This window comes from Chiloscyllium plagiosum, chromosome 3, assembly GCF_004010195.1.
Source record: "Chiloscyllium plagiosum isolate BGI_BamShark_2017 chromosome 3, ASM401019v2, whole genome shotgun sequence".
NCBI lineage: Eukaryota > Metazoa > Chordata > Chondrichthyes > Orectolobiformes > Hemiscylliidae > Chiloscyllium > Chiloscyllium plagiosum.
Window position 1 is genome coordinate 97,155,871 of NC_057712.1, and position 20,357 is coordinate 97,176,227.

Here is a 20,357-nt window from a genome sequence, read left to right on the forward strand (position 1 = left end):
AAGGTGGTAAGGACAAGCCAGGGAACTATAGACCAGTGAACTTGACGTCGGTGGTGGGCAAGTAGTTGGAGGGAATCCTGAGGGAAAGGATTTACATGTATTTGGAAAGGCAAGGACTGATTAGGGAGAGTCAACATGGCTTTGTGCATGGGATATTATATCACACAAACTTGATTGAGTTTATTGTGAATGTAACAAAGAGGATTGATGAGGGCAGAGCAGTGGACATGATCAAATGGACTTCAGTAAGGTGTTTGGCAAGATTCCCCAGGGGATACTGGTGAGCAAGGTTAGATCTCTTGGAATACAGAGAGAACTAGCCATTTGGATGCAGAACTGGCTTCAAGGTAGAAGACAGAGAGGATGGTGGTGGAGGGGTGTTTTTCAGACTGAGGCCTGTGACCAGTGGAATGTAACAAGGATCGGCGCTGGATCCACTACTTTTTGTCATTTTTATATAAATGGTTTGGATGTGAACATAGGAGGTATAGGTAGTAAGTTTGCAGATGACACCAAAATTAGAGGTGTACTGGACAGCTAAACAGTCTACCTCCGAGTACAATGGGATCTTGATCAGATGGGCCAATGGGCTAAAGAGTGGCAGATGGGGTTTAATTTAGATACATATGAGGAGCTGCATTTTGGGAAGGCAAATCTTAGCAGAACTTATACCCTTAATGGTAAGGTCTCAGGGAGTGTTGCTGAACAAAGAGACCTTGGAGTGCAGGTTCATAGTTCCTTGAAAGTTGTGCCGCAGGTAGACAGGATAGTGAAGAAGATGTTTGGTATGCTTTCCTTTATCGGTCAGAGTATTGAGTACAGGAGTTGGGAGGTTATCTTGCGGCTGTACAGGGCATTGGTTAGGCCAATTCTGGAATATTGTGTGCAGTTCTGGTCTCGTTCCTATCGTAATTCTGTTTCCTTCCTTGTTACCTGCTGAACTTTCTCTCAAGCCCCATGCTTACCACTGTTTATGGCATTGAGATCCTTTTGATCTAATTCAACTTCTTCATTAACCAGTTAATTTATTTCTTCCTTATACCTTGGAGAAATGTATGTCTACATAGTCAGCTTGTCCGTCATGTTTTCCTAATTTCCCTTCTTCAGATTTAGGATCTCAGTTTCAAAATTAACTAGATCACATGCAAACTGAATACAAAATTCTTTTATATAGTGGTCATTATGTCCCAAAAGCTCTTTGACAGTAAAACTATTAATAAGGTCTTATTAAGCAATACTAAATTTAGCAGTGGAATGGGGCACATAGTAGATGTAAAATTGGGAGCAAGGTTCAGTCAGATATAGAAGAGATACTAGGACAGTCCAGCAGATGGAGAAGACATGCGCATGATAAGGTACGTGAAAGATACGCCAAAGTGTATCTATTGTGGGATTGTGTTCAAATAATGACCAAAACCTTGATGAGACTGCTTTTCTGTTGAGTGGGAAGATCACTGGTTAATGTGTTGGTAAGATGAAGGACTTATTAATGAATTTTTCGAATAGACCCTAGCATCATTTTGTATATATTGCTACATTGCTCTGTGTGTTAACACAGGACTCATCAGGAAAAGTGAACCTCTTTTCTTATACTTCATTTTATTGAAATTATCTGTGAACTAGATATTTCAGCACTAAACTCCCATATGAATGAAGTAAAGTTCAACAAAGAGACATGTTGTTGAAACTTTTTGAGTTGTAGACATCAGGCCTGATGCAAGAATGCCAACTTTGAAAGGGAGAAAAGACTTGTATTGCAGGAGAAAAGGTTGTTGATTGTTGGCAAATCAACTCTGATTAATTGAGGTATTGCTCTGAAGAATGCTCTGGGCATTTTTACTTGGAGAGGACAGATCACTGTGTAAGAATGTGTATTGCATCTGCGAAATGTAAGTAAACCATATTACATGCCTAACTGATAATCTTGTGTTAGTTGTTAATGTAATTCATGGTATCCTTGACTGTTCATCAAATGCAGTCCAATTGGGAAAGTTCAGCTGGTGATAGACATCATGTTTTGAGTTTTGCAAACACAGAGTAATTGAGTATGAACAGTATTCTGCTTATTGTAAATAGCCAAAGGGATGTGATGTTTGATGCAGTGTTTCTGTTATTGGAACGTAGAGCCCACTTGTGTCACGTCATTTTGACACTAAACTTCATACAGCCCATTTCATTTGGTAGTCACAGCATCTTTTTTGCGTGTTGGCAGCATCCTGTTAATGGAAAATACCACTTGTTTTGTAACACAGACAGTTTAACCAGCTGACTTTATCTGTTCCTCAATTGCTTATAGTTTGTGGTAGCAGTATCCTATTTTGATATGAAAGAGATTTTACTTCTTTTAAAACATGAAAAATATTGTGTTTCTGTTAAAACATGCAAGTGTAAGTTATTATATAATGGTGCTGATTTAATAGGATTCCTTAAACCTTTGGGTGGATCAAGTGCCATTACAAGTTTCTGTTTTCTGGCTAACTGGGAACATTCTCAGTCCCCTCTCTACTTATTCCTGCCTTCATTAGATTAGATTCCCTACAGTGTGGAAGCAGGCCCTTCGGCCCAACAAGTCCACACCGACTCTGAACAATACACCTCACACTATGGGCAATTTAGAAGGTCAATTCACCTGACCTGCACATCTTTGGACTGTGGGAGAAAACCGGAGCACCCGGAGGAAATCCACGCAGACACTGGGAGAATGTGCAAACGCCACACAGACAAGTCACCCAAGGTTGGAATTGACCCTGGAACCCTGGTGCTGTGAGACAGCAGTGCTAACCACTGAGCTACCGTGCCGCCAACTGCCATTATTATTGACAGTTTAAAAATCATATTAGAATGTCATGTTGTTAATACATAATGTTTACATATTAAATGTTGCAATGTCAGACATGACATTCTCACGTTTGACTTTCATAGTTCCCCATTCATGTCCAAGTCCAGAGCTTGAGTATAAAAAGCGAGGCTGACACTAGTACAGTTCTTAAGGAGCATTGCACTATTGGAGATATTTTTCATCTAAGACATTAGACGCAAGTCTCATCCTTCTTTTCTGGTGGATGTAAAATATTCTTTGGCATTACTTAGAAGTAAAGGCGGTGTGTTGTTCTTGATGTTCTGATCAATATTTATTTCTCAATCAATATCACAGAAAACAAACTGTCTTCTCATTACCACATTTCTGTTCATGAAAGTTCACAGTGCACTTTGTTTTAATATTTTGAAACTACATAGTTGGCTTTGCATCACTTTGAGATATCTGATCATGAAAAGTGTAATGTAAATGCAGTTTTTTCTTTCTTTCACAAATGAAAGTGTTTGAAAAAATTATAATTGTGTATGTTCACAGTTCAATGATACAGAGCATCCAAGCTCCATAATTCCTCACAATTAGGCTCTATAATGAAGCATGCAAGATAAATAAACTGGAATCATGGCTGTCAGGAAAAATATATGTTGAAACCAGAAAGATAATTAAGATTTGAGCAAGAGAAAAGCACAGTGATAAAATATTATAATGATATATGCCAAAAAAATATAAAGATGAATGGTGACCTAGAGGTGTGCGTCAGTATTATGAGCGACTGGCTGGCTAACTAATGGTTCAAGTAAGAAATGTAAGAAAACTGGCAAATTTGTCATGACCTATGTGATGAACTCAATCCTGTCAATAAAACAGTGTTAAGTGACTACAGAGGTTAATGTAATCAGCATCAATAATCAGACATGAACAGTATGGCAGTGATTAAGGAGTTACATGAAGGGTAAGTACTGGATTTAAATCAGATATCATGATAAGTCTGCAAGACGAAATTGAATATAATGCATAATGGTCTGTGGTGTAACTCTGGAAAGGACACATCCTGACACTCAACATCACAGCTCATTGAAGATTAATAGTTTGCAACCATGATGGTCTACAAAATCTGCTTTCTGACTTGTATATGCTGTTCAATTTCAAAAGACAACAGTTACCTTGAAATAATGTTAGAAGAAAGCATCAGTCCCAACTAAAATTGTTTAATGATCTTTGAATACTTTTGCATTCTTCAGATACGAGCTAAAATAATTACCCTTGACGAGCTTTCAATTATTACAGTGAAGCAGTAGCTCTGGCTTTATGTTTTCTCACAAAAATGCAAATCTATTGCCAAAAGTGGGACCGTAGCTGCACTTTTCCCTCCCTGAACTGAGGATGCTACTGCCAGCTTCGATATTGCTTATTACTTAGCTATCTAACATTAATTTAGTACCGGTAAAGAGACAGGAATTAGGATCTTGCTTTTTTTAATAGATTATTATTACTTGATCTGTTTATCAATTAGAATATTAATTTTTAATATAGTTTTTAAAATCTTAAACCCAATGGTAAAATGATTGCATATTTGTTCACATTTTTAATATTTTGTAAGCTTGGAAAGCAGTCTGTGTCCATTGAAAAGAACTGATGAAGGTTGATCTATTGAGATCTTGAAACTAATGAAAGGTTGTGATTGAATTTGTCTTCTCACAGAGGGTTGAGAGTCTTCAGAACTCTCTTCCGCAAAAGGCAGTTGAAGCAGAGTCTTAGAATATTTTTGAGGCAGAAATAGATAGCTTCTTGATAAACAAAGGGGTGAAAGGTTATTGGGGGTAAACAGAAAAGTTGAATAATCAGATAAGACCTTTATCTTGTTGACAGGAGGATCGGCTCTAGGATCTGAATGACTTATTCCAGTTTCTATTCTATATGTTCATAGAATAGGTTTGGAGAAACTTTCTAGTCTTGGGTAAAGCAAAACTAGAGTAAATCAATGTAAGATGGTCACCAAAAAATTAAATGGAGAATTCAGAAGAAAGTATTGTTTTGTGTTCTATACAGACAAATCATACTTTACATAAGTACATCAGGGTAATAGCACAAAATGCAGAATATAGTCTTACAGATACAGAGAACTATGTCTTGTTATTGTGGTGATGCCATCAGCAATTGTGTAAACGGAGTTAGAGCAGAATTTGGCCACACAGTCACGAGTGTATAAGGAGTATAGTAAGCAGCTAAGTATGCAGCCTTGTAGGGCACCGATGTTGAGGATTATTGTGGCGGAGGTGTTGCCTTTACTGTTTGCAGAAGTGGCAGAATAATGTTTGCAATGTTAGAGTTGGATGAGGAAAGATGTCAGGAAGCTTGTGAGGACCACAAGTGTTTAAAGCAAATAACCTGTTCCTTCATTTTGTATTCCATGTAATTCTGAATAGTTTAACATTTAATTGAACGTGAAGCTAATCTGACACCAGTTAACACCTATCTCATCACCCATGACCATTGTGCTAACATGATCACGTCTACATGCAAATTTTGTATTCTTTCAAGTGTAGCGCCTTCATAATTAAAACTCATTTTGAACATACAACTGGAGGAGAAAGATTGTACTTTTGAAATAACATTCTGAAACCAGTAGGGAAAATATAATCAGTTATTTCAAGGTAAACCCCAGTCTTTGATCTAAATTTCACTTGGGTGACCATGCTGTGATATTTAATTAACATTGAATTTTATAGTTAATTAACTTGGACCCAGGTTACCAAACACACTTACAAACAACAAAGCACTAGAGAAAAGCACCTGTTCTGCAATGAATTACCATGGGAAATGATGTGGCCGATTTTTCCACATTTTTGCAAGTGAAAACTTGAATGGGACAGGAGCAATGCCTAATGAACAGAAATAAACTGTAAATGCTAGAAATCAGAAATAACACAGAAATTGCGGGAATGCATCGATCCATTAGCATGTGTCAAGCAAAAATCACATTCTCATTTAGGCTGAACTCTTTTTGATTCCCGTAATCAAAACATGTATAGTTTTTGCTAAAATCATGCAAAGCTTCATAATTTTGTGCTGGATTCTTGAGTGAGAAAACAATTTGTTGGAATCTCCAAAGGGAGTTTTACAGTTTCCATTTTAGCAATATATAGTATGAAAAGTACCAAACAACAAACTTCTCTTTTTAAGCCAGTTTCTTATTTTTTCTTAAAAGATTGAAAATCCACTACAATATGTAAGCGTTTTAGAAACTATTTGAGGAGGTTAGTACTCTTTCTCTGAATAATTTATTACGAATGAGGAAGTAGGAAACTTTACTCACACTTGTAGTTCTCAAACAAAATGATAACTTGGTCTAGTTTCCATTCCTTTGAAGGCTGGCTGACCCATTGCACACCTTTACTCTGAATACTTTGTATAGTTTTTATTAAAGCTCTAACTTGAAAATTTGAGTTTAGTAATTGTAAATTTATTTGGTAAAATATGAGAGGAGCATGCTTATTTTAAAATGCAAGAACTGCATTTTAGAACTGCAAGAAACTACAGTAATTGTACCATTGCACTAAGATTTCAAATTAACAACTTTTATATATTACAATTCACAACTACAAGACATTGCAATGTGTTTTGCTCTTAAGACAAACACTTTATCACGCAATGTAGGGCCAAATTACGGCTCTGAGGCAATTAATGGTAAAGTCTGCAAATGGAAATTTTCCCTTAAAAGGCTGAGAAACAGTGATATGTTTTGCAATTAAAGCCATCAATCAATCAAATTATTAGCCTGTAAACTCATAATTTGGAATTTTGTTTGAATTTAGGTCTTGGCTACTTTCAATATTGGATGATCTAGAAACTGTTACCATATTTCAGACATCCGTATGTGCTGTTATGTGACCTCAATATTGAACCCTTCACTGAATTTTCCTCATTTTAAACTGGATTTAACCATAATTTGTAAAAATTTGTTTTCACAACAGAGATGCAGCACTTGAGAGCACTGATATGTAGTGTCAGTGAGTTTTAATTTTCCCAATTTATTGAGTTCCATATTTCAGCCATGAAATGAGTGAGTCATCAAGTAAATTGTTGAACTGCTATGTTGTGTGTTACAGATGGTATTAGCCTGGAGAGAAAATCATTTCCTTTTTACTTTAAAAATCTGAACAAAGATAGAATTAGTGTTTGTTATGAATATGGTATAGGGCTCCAGTGTGTGTTTCCATGTGTCTAGAGTTGCTTTCTAAAAATTCAAGATTGCAATATGAAAGCAAACTGATTTAATTCCACTTATACGTGGTTATAGCATTTTGATTGATTCCTTTAACCTCATGAATATAAAAAAATTGTTGTTCACCTGATTAATTCCATTTTGCATTCACTGATTGCACTAAGCATCCTTAAGGTTAGGATCAAATGATGTCTGAACTTTGAATCAATTTGATTCCTTGGTAGCACTTCACTGAGGATTTTAGCATCAATCCAGTTGTTCAGTCAATTAAGGGATGAGAGATGGCTTTATAGTGTCACTTAAATGGATCACTCAAGAAAGAGTGTAGCCCATTTCAGACCTTGTGGCACTCTTCAAAGAACGCAGCAGGATTCTGGTAAAAATGTATCCCTCAACCAATACCACCACTAACAGATTAGTTGGTCATCATTCATTTATTGTTTTTGAGATCTTGTTTTATGCAAATTGGCTGCTGTGTTTGTCTTCAACACAGTAATTGCACAGAGGAAACTAAGTGATTGTAAAGTGTCTTGCAGCATCCGGTTAATATGAAAGAGTTATGTAAATATAAGTTTTCTTTTCACCACACCATCTGTTCCTATAGGTACTGAGACTTGGATTGCTCAAATTCATGTCAAACCAATGGTTTGTTTTCACAGAATTATATAGTGGAGCAAGATGATATTCAACCTATTTTATCTGCACTAGCTTTTTGGGGAGGGAAAAAAACTATCCATTAGTTTCATTCCCTTGTTGTTTCTCTAGAACCGTAGACCTAACGTTTATGTGAACTTATAAAGTTAGATTATGGCATGAAATTGCCTGTGCCCATTTTACTCTAGAGTCTTAAAATAAAATCCGAGAAATGAGAGTTAAAATCAAAAATTCTGATCATTCAAACTTGGGAGAAAGACCAATGTTCTCATCCATAGCATCACTGTACAGAAGACTGTGAAGACTCAGTTTCTACAGTGCAGCTTTTCCAATATTATTGGCTGAATGAATTTGCTAAATTTCAACAGCACCAACCCTCACCAAATGTTATAAACTGTTGAAAATTATGACTACATTTCCTTTAGAGCTCTGGTAAATGATAAAAGAAGAAAATTAACAAGAGTGGTTTAGGTATGAATCTACTCAAAAAAATGGAACACCATTTATATTCAGTGAAATGGGCTGGCGAAGGTTCTGCGATATTGCTAGGTCTGTATTAATTTTGCCTTGCATGCTTCTATTGTACTGTTAAATGCTGCTTAAATAAATGGATTTAAGCATTGTGACATTGTTAATTGTGGATGAGGATATTTGTAGATTTTAAATTTAATACTTTGGAGGTAGTGAATGCAAAATGACTACTTTAGAGAATTGAAAGTACCTCTTTTCGTTTCTGTGTACTAAGATTAAAGATTATGTATTTGTAGATGCAGTGTATTAGAAATCTTTGAGTAATATTCTTTCGTTGTTTGGTAGAAATTGTAAGCGGACAAATATTTCTAGGATAGGTGTGTTGGTTTTAGCAGTGAGAAATTAGAGATCCTCAGCAGATGGTGAAGTGTTGGTCAGTGTACACTTAAAGAAAAACAGAACAACTGTGGGTTCTGTGTAATCAACATTAACTTATAGAAACTGTAGTTTGTGGACTGGGAATATATCCATTAGATAGCTAGTAATGAGTTGAATTTTATGGGATTTTGAAAGGCACCATGTTCATTAACAAAGGATTAAAAAACGAGTATGTATGAATGGCAAAAAACAGTTGCCAAAGCTATCTCATATACCCTTTTTGCCCTCCTGATTTCTCTCAAGTATACTCCTACTGCCTTTATACTCTCCTAAGGATTCACTCGATCTATCCTGTCTATACTTGACATATGCTTCCCTCATTTTCTTAACCAAACCCGCAGTTTCTTTAGTCATCCAACATTCCCTGTACCTACCAGCATTTCCTTTCATCCTAACAGGAATATACTTTCTCTGGACTCTTGTTATCTCACTTCGGAAGGCTTCCCATTTTCCAGCCGTCCCTTTACCTGCCCTTTACATCTGCACCCAGTCAGCTTTTGAAAGTTCTAACCTAATATTGTCAAAATTGGCCTTCCTCCAATTTAGAACTTCAACTTTTAGATCTGGTCTATCCTTTTCCATCACTATTTTAAAACTAATAGACTTATGTTCGCTGGCCCCAAAGTGCTCCCCCACTGACACCTCAGTCACCTGCCCTGCCTTATTTCCCAAGAGTAAGTCAAGTTTTGCACCTTCTCTAGTAGGTGCATTGACTTACTGTCTCTGATGTCTGAATGGTTCCATGGTCACAGTATGCTCGTATACCTGCAGTTGTTGGTCCAGCCATGTCTGTAGTGAGTAGAACATTTACATTGTCCAGACAGATACATTATACTTGCACTCCTGCAAACAAAATTGGTAAGCCAACATGTACTGAAAGTCTTACATGCATAAATTTTGTCATGGCTTCCCGTGTCTGTGGGAAAGTGTTTTTTTAGAACTCACAGGTATAGCATATTAATACTTGCACCTGTGTCAATTTTAGCCAATAATATACAGTCACCAGTTTTCTGAGGACAGATATTTGAGCTTTTGCAACCATTTCAGTCAGTGTGATGGCATTAATTTTTCTTTCATGAGATTGACAATGTGAAACGTATTCACCACTACTTTGTCTTGTTTTGTATGTCATGGATTATAGTTTGTCGATTATTTCTTGTAAATGCCTCTGTTGGGATAGATGGCCTTTAGAGTAGCTTGAAGGTATTCTTTTATGTGTGGTTTGTTTGTGTTGGTGCATGGCTGTTTGTAATTATACCTGCCTTTGCTCTAGTACACTGTCTCTGCTGTTGCCCTTTTCTGCCACATGCCTTGCAAAATTGATTGAAAGCTGGCCATTTCCTTGCTGCATTCCATAACTTCCACATGTCTTCCATTGTGAATTCATTTTCTTTTCAAATTCACAGGAATATTGTGTTGCCCCTTTGTCAAGCTTAGCCCATAGCAACTAGTTGCAGCAATTATGTGTTCTACGTTTTGTGTTAACCATCGAGTTTGTACTTGGGATTTGTAAGCTTCATCAATCCGTGAGGATTGCTTTGTACTTGCAGTGATCCTTCTGTAGTTCTTTGCTATAAGCTTTTGGTTTGACTGGTAATTTTCTTCTGGAAAATCTCCATGGGGGTGCACTGATGTCTATGTGAGCAGTTTGATAACTGTCATGACCACAGATAATATGTCTCAGACCACCTAGCAACACATTGAACATTAATTCCAACATTTTGTTTGAAAAAAAGGACATATAGCAAAAAGTTGACGAAAGATGTACATTCAGTGGCCGCTGAAAAAGAGTATATGAGAGAGAGAGAGAGAGAGAGAGAGAGACTCTGGAATGTCGCACTTGACAAGTTGTAAAAGAAGCTTCAAAGGGAGAAAATGCACTGTAACTTGTAATTGAAATCTCCCAAGGGGTATTTCAGACTGTGAACATGATGGTTCACTTCAGAATGAGTGAGAGACAAATGGAATTTTCCTTCTTTTAACAACGCACAGGGACAAAGTTTAATAGTGAGTTTAAACCCAAGTCTGTGTATGTTGCTAGTCTGACATCACAGCTCTCAGAACAGCCATTTAAACATCTCTGACTATAGGTTAAAAAAAAAACACAGGGTCACTGGATTCGAAATGTTAATTCCACTTTCTCCCCAAAGATGCTGCCACCCCTGTTTCATTTTGCCAACAATTTCTGTCCTTGTTTCATAAAAAGAGAATTTGGCTTCTGTGTTGATTCTCTGTTGAGCTTTCTTAAGCTGGTCATGGTGGAAGTAAGTAAGTAGATAATCTTTTGTCTGGTCATTGTCAGATATAAAGGTTCCAACCTTGTCTGGATATATCTTGTGCAGATATATTTTAATAGTGTATTTCAGGATTTCCCAAAATACTTCAGGCCTGTGAAGCCCTTTTGAAGTATCATTAAGTTGTAATGCACTCCGTTTGTGCACAGCAATCTCCCACAAATGGGACTACAAGAGATGACTAGATAAATCTGTGGGTGATATTGGTTTAGTAATAATTGTTGAGTAAAATACTCAGCTCTTCAAATAGTGCCACAGGATCTTGCTCTTGAAAGATCAAATGGGATCTTGGATTAATGTCTCATCAGAATGACACCACTGATATTAATGCAACATTGCTTTCACCTGAGGGCAGTATTGAGGCATTTTTTTAAACTCAAATCTATATTGGTAGCACTTTAAACTAAAACCATCTGACTCTGAGTTGCGAATGTCGCTACTGATCAGAACTTACACCATTTTAGTTGGAAAGTGTGTGTTATATGCAGCAGTTTTGGTAAATTAATGGAACATGGAATTTTGCAGCAGAAATACAGATTACAAATTACTTCACACAGAGGGTGGTTGGCATTTGGAACACGTTGCCAGCAGAGGAGGTAGAGGCAGGCATGATAGATTCATTTAAGATGCGTCTGGACAGATGCACGAGTAGGTGGGGAGCAGAGAGATACAGATGCTTAGGAATTGAGCGACAGGTTTAGATAGTACGTTTGGATCGGCTCAGGCTTGGAGGACCAAAGAGCCTGCTCTTGGGCTGTAAATTTTCTTTGTTCTTTGTTCTAAATAAGTTATTAGGCCCTTTGAGCCTTGTCCATCATTTGATGAGGCTAATGGTCTTATAGCTACCTTCTTATCTGCTGAATAATTGCAGGAATGCCAAACTTTTTTATGTTAATGGACTACCTAGGTTCCTTGAAATTTTTAAGACCATGATCAGTCTAGCAGTCACTGTTGCGCATAGCTTTCATTGCACAAATGTCTGCCTGTCCCACTTTCTGTTGGTGACATAGTTGATTCTAATGATTCTTTCAACTCTAAAAGAAGAAATTCCTCATCTCAATCTTAAATTGGCGCTACTTAATTCTGAGACTATGCCCTATGGTTCTACAGTCTCCCATGAGGGAAAACATCCTCTCAGCATTTACCCGTCAAGCCACTTAAGAATCCTGTATGGCTCAATGAGATCACCCCTCATTCTTCTAAACTCCAGTGAGTAGAGTCCCAACCTGTTTAACCTTTGTTCATAAAATCGTCCCTTCACATCAGGGATCATCCTAGTGAACCTTCTCTGAACTACTTCAATGGTATAACCTTACCTTAAGAAAGGGAACTAAAGCTGTTCACAGTACTCCAGATCTGGATCTCACCACATCTTAAACTGTTGCAACAAGATTGCCCCACTCTTATACTCCACCCCTCTTAAAATAAGGGTCTAAATTCCATTAGCCTTCCTAATTACCTGCTGTACCTGTGTGCTCGCTTTTTGTATTTCATGCACAAACACTTCTAAGTCCTTTTATGTTGTAGCTTTCCGCAGTTTTTCTCCATTGAAATAATACTCTGTTCATTTGTTCTCGCTTCCAAAATGAACAACTACATATTTTACTACAAAATATGTCATTTGTCAATCTTTTGGCCACTTACTTATTGTATCAATTTATCTCTGTAAATTATCTGCATCTGCCTCACAACTTGCCTTTCAAAAGTACCAAAAGTATTAGGAACAATAAAATCTTGTTTCACGAAACAATACACTTTTCAGGAATGCAACGCAGTGTTAAATGAGGAATTACTAGGAAGGTGACCAACGTGTCACATTTGCAGAATCAAACACTAATACAACAAACCTTGAGAATGCAGGAGAAACTCGACTGGTCTGTTATCTGTGGGGATAGAAACCCAGTTAACGTTTTGTGTCCAATATGACTCTTCTTTAAAACATGCAAGGATATAGTGCATGCCACTGATGTAGAGGCCCTTACCTACACCCCTTCAAAGCATCATGATTAACTCAATTAAAACAGTGAGAAAATCCAGGAATTACTGGCAAAGAGGCAACATCTTTGTGGCTTTTTTTTGGTGACAAGCCATCGCTGTCCAAATGTGCTGCTACTAAAGTGTCCACAGGACTGTCCAATGCAAGCTCAGCAATGCAAGACAATTGGCTGAATTCAAAAAGCAGACTACAAAGACCGGAAGAGACTGAAATGCTCTGAAATCTGACTACAGGGTCCCAGTGTAATTGTTCATCATTAATCCGGGATGCAAATGGATCAACAAATTCTTACCGCCGAGCATTTTAACCAAGTCTTCAATCAATCTTTATCCCTGAATGAAGAAACAATCACAACTCTGCAACAGGTTGATATCAACTCTCTTGATGACCTTCATACACTGTTAGAAGTGGCAAATGCAATCTTGTCGCGGAACTGATACTGTTTCAGCTGAGGTTTATGAATCAGGAGGTGAATTTCTGATCGAAAATGTTCACAGTTCTTTCAATCTGTGTGGGAGCAAGGAACTATCTAGCAAGAACGGGCCAAAGGGCCCATTCCTGTGCTGTACTGTCCTGTGCTCTATGATCACAGGAGTGACTATGTCTGCAGCACATTGTTGACTGAGTTTTGAACACAAAGGTGCCTTCATTATCCAGCTGTTCAAATGGTAAGGAACTTGTCAATCTTCAACAATCATAGAGGAATCTTGCTGCACTCCAGCATCAGCAATACCTTCTCAAGAATTCTTCTGAATCTCTTAATGTAATTTCTCAACTAAAATTTGCTGCCAAGAAGGAAGTGCCATTTAAGAAAAGGTCAAGGAGCCACTGGTACTTATAGTGTTTGCAGTTGGATAGTTCCAGAAGAAAGGGCAAAAACAGGACATGGACCTCTAAATCAATTTGCTGACCTGATCAAGACCTTTGACATGGTCGGCTGTGAGTGTCTTTGGAAGGTAATGGAGAAATTTGGCACCTCTGAAAAATTCATCATTGTGTGCTGATAATATCAACAGCCATATTTCAACATCTGAGAGGGGGAAAGTGCAAAGGAGATGTGAGGGACAAGTTTTTTACACATAGTGGTAGGAGTCTGGAACGTGTTGTTAGGGGTGGTGATGAAGGCAGATAGGATAGGGGCATTTAAGGAACTTTTAAATAAACATATGAATATGCAAGGGATGAAGGGATATGGACCAAGGGCAGGCAGAAAGGATTAGTTTTAATTTGGCGTTATGTTTGGCACAGGAAGGGCCCATTCCTGTGCTCTACTGTTTTGTGTTCTATAATCACAGGAGTGACTACGTCTGCATCACATTATTGACGGAGTTTTTAAAAAGAAATGCATACAGTTAAAGTTCTAGTGTTGTAGCGTTGTAAATTGCTGTCTGTGTAAATTGTTAGTCTGTTTCTTTCTAATGTTAAACTGGCTTGTGTCTCCAATTCAGTTTCTATGACAAAACCATTAGCAATCATCATTTAGACATTATGTGGACGTTTTTAAAGTAGGTAGTGAAAATATCATGCAGTAGCTTGTAATTTTGAATTTAAAAGGCTATGCAGTAAGTGATAATCTAATGAGTTGCGCAGCGACATTGATTGAATGTGAATATGTGACATTAGGTCATGACTGAGTGACTTCTTTAATTTCAGACTTCAGAGTCATAAAGATGTACAGCATGGAAACAGACCCTTCAGTCCAAATAGTCCATACTGCCCAGATATCCCAACCTAGTCTAGTCTCATTTGCCAGCACTTGGCCCTTATCCCTCCAAACCCTTCCTATTTATATGCCCATCCAGATGCTCATTCCATACATGCACCACCCTCTGCATGAAACATTTGCCCCTTAGGTCTCTTTTATATTCACCTCCCCTCACCCTAAACATATGCCCTCTAGTTCTGGACTCCCCCACCCCAAGGAAGAGACTTTGTCTATTTATCATATCCATGCCCTTCATGATTTTTTAAACCTCTATAAGGTCACCCATCAGCCTTCGACGTTCCAGGGAAAATAGCCCCAACCTATTCGGCCTCTCCCTATAGCTCAAATCCTCCAATGCTTCAATATCCTTGTAAATCTTTTCTGAACCCTTTCAAGTTTCACAACATCATTCCGATAGGAAGGAGACAAGAATTGCATGCAATATTCCAACAGTGGCCTAACCAATATCCTGTACAGCTGCAACATGACCTCCCAACTCCTGTACTCAATACTCTTGACCAATAAAGGAAAGCATACCAAACGCCTTCTTCACTATCCTATCTACCTGCGACTCTACTTTCAAGGAGCTATGAACTGCATCCTAAGGTCTCTTTGTTCAGCAAAACTCCCCAGGACCTGACCATTAAGTGTATAAGACCTGTTAGGGTTTGCTTTCCCAAAACGCAGCACCTCGCATTTATCTAAATTAAACTCCATTTGCAACTCCTCAGCCCATTGGCCCATCTGATCAAGATCCTGTTGTAATCTGAGGTAATCTTCTTCACTGTCCATTGCACTTCCAATTTTGGTGTCATCAGCAAACTTACTAACTATATCTCCTATGTTCATATCCAAATCATTTAAATAAATGACAAAAAGTAGTGGACTCAGCACCGATTATTGTGACTCACCACTGGCCACAGGCCTCTGGTCTGAAAAACAACCCTCCACCACCACCCTCTGTCTCCTACCTTCGAGCCAGTTCTGTATCCAACTGGCTAATTCTCCCTGTATTCCATGAGATCTAACCTTACTAACCAGTCTCCCATGCCTTACTGAAGTCCATTTGATCACAATCATCACTCTGCCCTTATCTGTTCTCTGTGTTACTTTTTCAAATCAAGTTCATGAGACATGATTTCCCAAGCACAAAGTTGGCCATCAAATATGCTGAATAAAGGTTATATACTTCTTCCAAATATTAAGGAAGTAAAAACAAACTATTCTGAGCTATCCTTGTATGAAGTCGAATGATCAAGGGACAGTTTCTAAGTTTATCCCCTACCTACACTTCTACTGTGAAATTGGTCCACTTATTAATTTGCCATGTGTGTTTGTGTGGGCATATAGATTGCTACCTGGTAATTTCATTTTTGAGATTAGAAGGGGGTGGCAATTGTTTGAACAATTATAACATCAAAAAATTTGATTTTACAGTATTTTCTTGAATCTCTGACAAAATCACAGTTGATTGGGGATCATTGAAATGGAGGGATTGTTCTACATGCAAAGGCTAAAAAGGTTGGGATGCTACTCACTGAAATTTAGAAGAATGAAGTGTGATCTCATTGAAACATATAGGATTTTTAAGGGACTTGACAGGACAAATGCTTAGAGTATGTTTCTGTTCACATGAGAGTCTGGGTTCAGAGGACATAGTCTCAGAAAAACGGGGCACCAGATTAAGACTGAGGTGAGGAGGAATTTCTTCTCTGAGGGTTGAGAATCTTTGGAACTCCTTGCCCTAGAGAGATATGGGGGCAAAGGTTTTTCATATATTTAAGGCTAAAATAAATAGATTCTTGATCAGTAGGGGAATCTATGGGGAAAGGGTTGGAAAGTGGACCTGAGGAATGGTGAATCAGCCTTGATCCTGTTGAAGGACTGAATGGACCAATCCTGTTCCTATTTCTTAAGGTCTTACAGATACTTTTTATCTCTAAGTTTTAATATATGGGGAAGTTTACATGCAATATCCTATGGTATTTATTTTAAACAATGTCCATGTTGACCTTGCCTGACATACCTAATTGCAATGTGCTTGAATATTTCCTAAATGTGACCTATTCAGTTTTATTAACCTTATTAATCCTGTGCACATCTGGGAAATGGAATAGAAAAGGCTTCTCTGGTCATGTGAATACTTTATTAATAAACTTTTCTTTGCAATCATTTTCTTATTTCGCATCTGTTTTGTACTTCAGGTAACCAAAGAACTGAAAATGTATGACAACAAGATCATTGAATGCAAGTTTGAAAACAACAGCTGGGTTATTATGCGTGAAAGATTAGACAAGAGCTTCCCAAATTCCTATGACACAGCTATGGGTAAGTAGTTCTTAAGAATTTCAAGTGGACTAATGATCTAAAGAATATGCTAGAAAACAATTAACTAATTAACACTAAATTGTCCCCTTATATCACAAAATAAATTCCAAATAATGAAGCAATCCTCTTCCAAAATGCTACAAATCTTTTTAGTAATGGTGAGACCTTGAATGAAAACAGAAACTGCTCAGAAGCTCAAATGCCTGTCATTTGTGGAGGGCGAACATTGATGTGACCTGGAAAGTAACCTTACAGAACTAGTGTGATGGGATGTTTCAAAGGGTGGGAGATAAGGGAACTTAAGTTGTATGCCAAGTTTACTATGTCTCTTCCAGCATACTCAGATTCCAGTGCCTTGCTACATGTTCTGATTGAACGTGTGTGCACTGTATCATTATATACTATTGATTGAACCCAGCAGCCTGTAGCTGTACCACTTGATCTATAAGAACCAATAGCATGTCAACATGGCTTCCTACCTGCTCACATAAAGACACTGGTGGTGTCAAATTTAGTGTAATTTGCAATGCTAGTTCCTTCAGCAGTCCAAATTTCAACTACTTCTTTATTAAATGTGATAGTACGTAAATATTAGACTTAATAAATAATGTATACACAACAAGCTGTCTATCTGTGCTTTTACCAGTTGGTTTAACATCCAGACTAGTCAAGGTGTGATTGGTCCCTGATGTTAGAGCTTCTGACTATACTGAATTCCAGTTTCCCAAAGCACAAAGCCCAATCTAATGTACCATAGCACTTCATCAAAGTATTCCTTATTCCTTATCACACTGATTTTTGCTGCCATTGACAACTTTCATTGGCTTCCTATACCTAATGTATCCTCTTCCAAATCCTTGTTCTCATTTATGGCCTGACTTACCCTTTTCTCAGAACCTGCAACAATTTTGTGTTCCTGTTCCTGCACTTGCCTCTTGCCTTCTCCCCACATTCAAAGAGAAAGTTTTCAATCACTTTAGCCTCCTTGTCTGCAAATACCTTCAGGCATAACTTGATCATTCTTCCACTATTGCACAATGCCTGATTGTTTGTTCCTACTTTGGATTTTTTTTTTAAAGTGAAAGCTAATGTTGAGAGAATCCCCTGTGTAGTTGTCATCATAATCACTGCCCATGCCAGCAGAAAACAAGAGTTGCTTCCCTCTAAGGAATACTTTACACGCATCCATATCTGTTCTGCTGATTTTATATTGTGTTGGATTGTTCAGTCTTGAATCTGTTGAGCAAGCAAAATTCACATGTCATTCATTTCTATTTTATGAACATTATTAAAGGATTTTGTTAAAAACAAAGACAGTGTTCAAAATATAAATATTCTGAACACAAGCTAATAAATCTTCATAATGCCTCCAGTTTCAAGGGAATCAAACTGCTAAGGAATATTGTACATCGTTAAATATATCCAGTTAACCAATTAACAATATTATTTTGTAATATAGAAACAGAATAAATGCCCTTTTATTATCCCTGATGTTTTTGTTTTCAGTTATTGACTTGTAGATGGAATGCCAATTACATCTCATAGGCATTCATACTTAAGCAAGCGATTTTGTGTAGATTTCTGTAGCAAATCTCCAAATGTTCAGATTGCTTTGACTGGCATGATCACCCTCCTCAATATTACAATGCTGTAATAAAGCATCCTAAAGGAAGTTGAATTGCCGTTTCTGAACAGATGTGAGTGATAACCAACACATCTCTTGTTTTATTCATGCTGCTTCATCCTCTCCATGATACAGTGTTAAAGTAAACAGCCAAATGCTCAGAATTAATTTCTGAGCTGTGGCAAATTCACTAGTCTAAGAACAGGCAAAAATAAGGATTTTTTCCTCACCGTTTTGGTTGAGGAACAAGTGAGATAAGCTATTTTAGATTGCTATTCTCTGAATCCAAACAGAAGCTGTGGTTGTTTGAAGCACCATAAGAATAATAAACAGAACTGTGAAGCCATTTGCACCTTTCTGCCATTTGTCATCTAGACTTTAGTGAAGAATAGCTATTTTATTCAGTAGTGGAGGTATGGCGCTGTCCATTGAGCTCTACTCCAGCAAATAAGAAGAGAAATAATGCTTCACCACTTAAATTAAAGAAGCAAGAATAATTATGTTGATGTGAAAGAAATTAGCCCTGAGCAGTAGTGGAAAACAGATAGTACTGAATTAACACTCATATTCACATGCTTTGGAAATAAAATAAAGTCGAACTCAGATGGCTAAGCAATTCTTAATATTTTTTTCTTTTCTGTTTTCTTTTGTCTTTGAACAATAAATGCAGATAATATTGTGGGTGTCATCAAATGTAACAATATGAGAGAGCTGCAGTTCAGTTAATCACTAGGTTACTGCCTTTTGTTCACTGTTCACTGTTCAAACACAAATATAACCCAAGACAGACAAAAATAAAGATGAACAAAAGGATGTTAATGATAATTCTTTGTTACTGCTTGATTTGAAAAAGGATAGTGACATTTCCTACCGTACATTCCTTTTTTCTAACTATTTTTAAAGCCTTATCATCACTGGGGTTCCTCAGAATCTTGCTGAAATTAAATATTTTGCTGCTGTTCAAGAGTGGAAAGATAAATCATATTATGCAGTTCTTGCGCACTGATATAATGTGGCCAGAAAGGATTACTTGTTTTACTCAGTTATAATTTGTCACTGTCGTTTTAGTTGTCACTGTATCTCTGAATCGGGTAATGTGTTTGCTTTCACTAAGCAAACTGTCAAATTGCTTTCCAAAAAAAAATGAGCAGTTTCGAGTTACAAGTATTCATTTGTTGCCAATCATAAGGTCTAGTAACCAAATTCAGTAAAGATAAATCACAGGGACTAGGACTGACTATAGGGCCAAAAGTCCTTGGCCTCACTTTGGTGCCCAGCAAAGTCAGGATTGGTTGCAGATAATGGTGAACATAAAAATGTAACAAGGCTAGTACAGCAGTCTATAACATTCTCCTTGATAACATGTTACCACTGTTCTCTTTATAGAGACCAAAAAGAAACATGCTGCAGGGTTTGTCATTGGAGGTCCAGTGCCGAATCCATTCTCGATTCTTCTCACATCATGGGCCACAGATAATGGAATTTCCACCAGGAACAGGGGCAGAAATCATAGGCCCTGGTACTGCTCCAGACCTGGACCTCTGTCCCCTAGCCCCAAACTGAACAAAGTGGCTCCTGAATTGGCCATGCTAAATTGCCCATAGTGTTAGCTGCATTAGTCAGGGATAAATGTAGGGCAGGGGAATGGGTTTGGGTGGGTTTATCTTCGGAGGGGCAGTGTGGACTTGTTGGGCCGAAGGGCCTGTTTCCACACTGTAGAGAATCTAATCTGACCTGAGCACAGCAGGGTCCCCAGAGCCTCTAGTCACAGCTGTTGAGCCCTGATGTATCCCCTGTCCCAAGAATA

The 20,357-nt window shown here is 37.7% G+C and overlaps 1 protein-coding gene across 5 annotated transcripts in view; it reads left to right on the forward strand.

The window, feature by feature from the left end:
* rngtt (RNA guanylyltransferase and 5'-phosphatase) overlaps nucleotides 1-20,357 on the forward strand; it is a 418,275-nt gene that overhangs the window by 353,151 nt on the left and 44,767 nt on the right. For all 5 annotated transcript variants that reach the window (XM_043686789.1, XM_043686797.1, XM_043686812.1 and 2 more), the window contains one exon: nucleotides 16,803-16,926. In XM_043686789.1, the coding sequence (XP_043542724.1) occupies nucleotides 16,803-16,926 (124 nt within the window). The remainder of the gene's footprint in view (nucleotides 1-16,802; nucleotides 16,927-20,357) is intronic.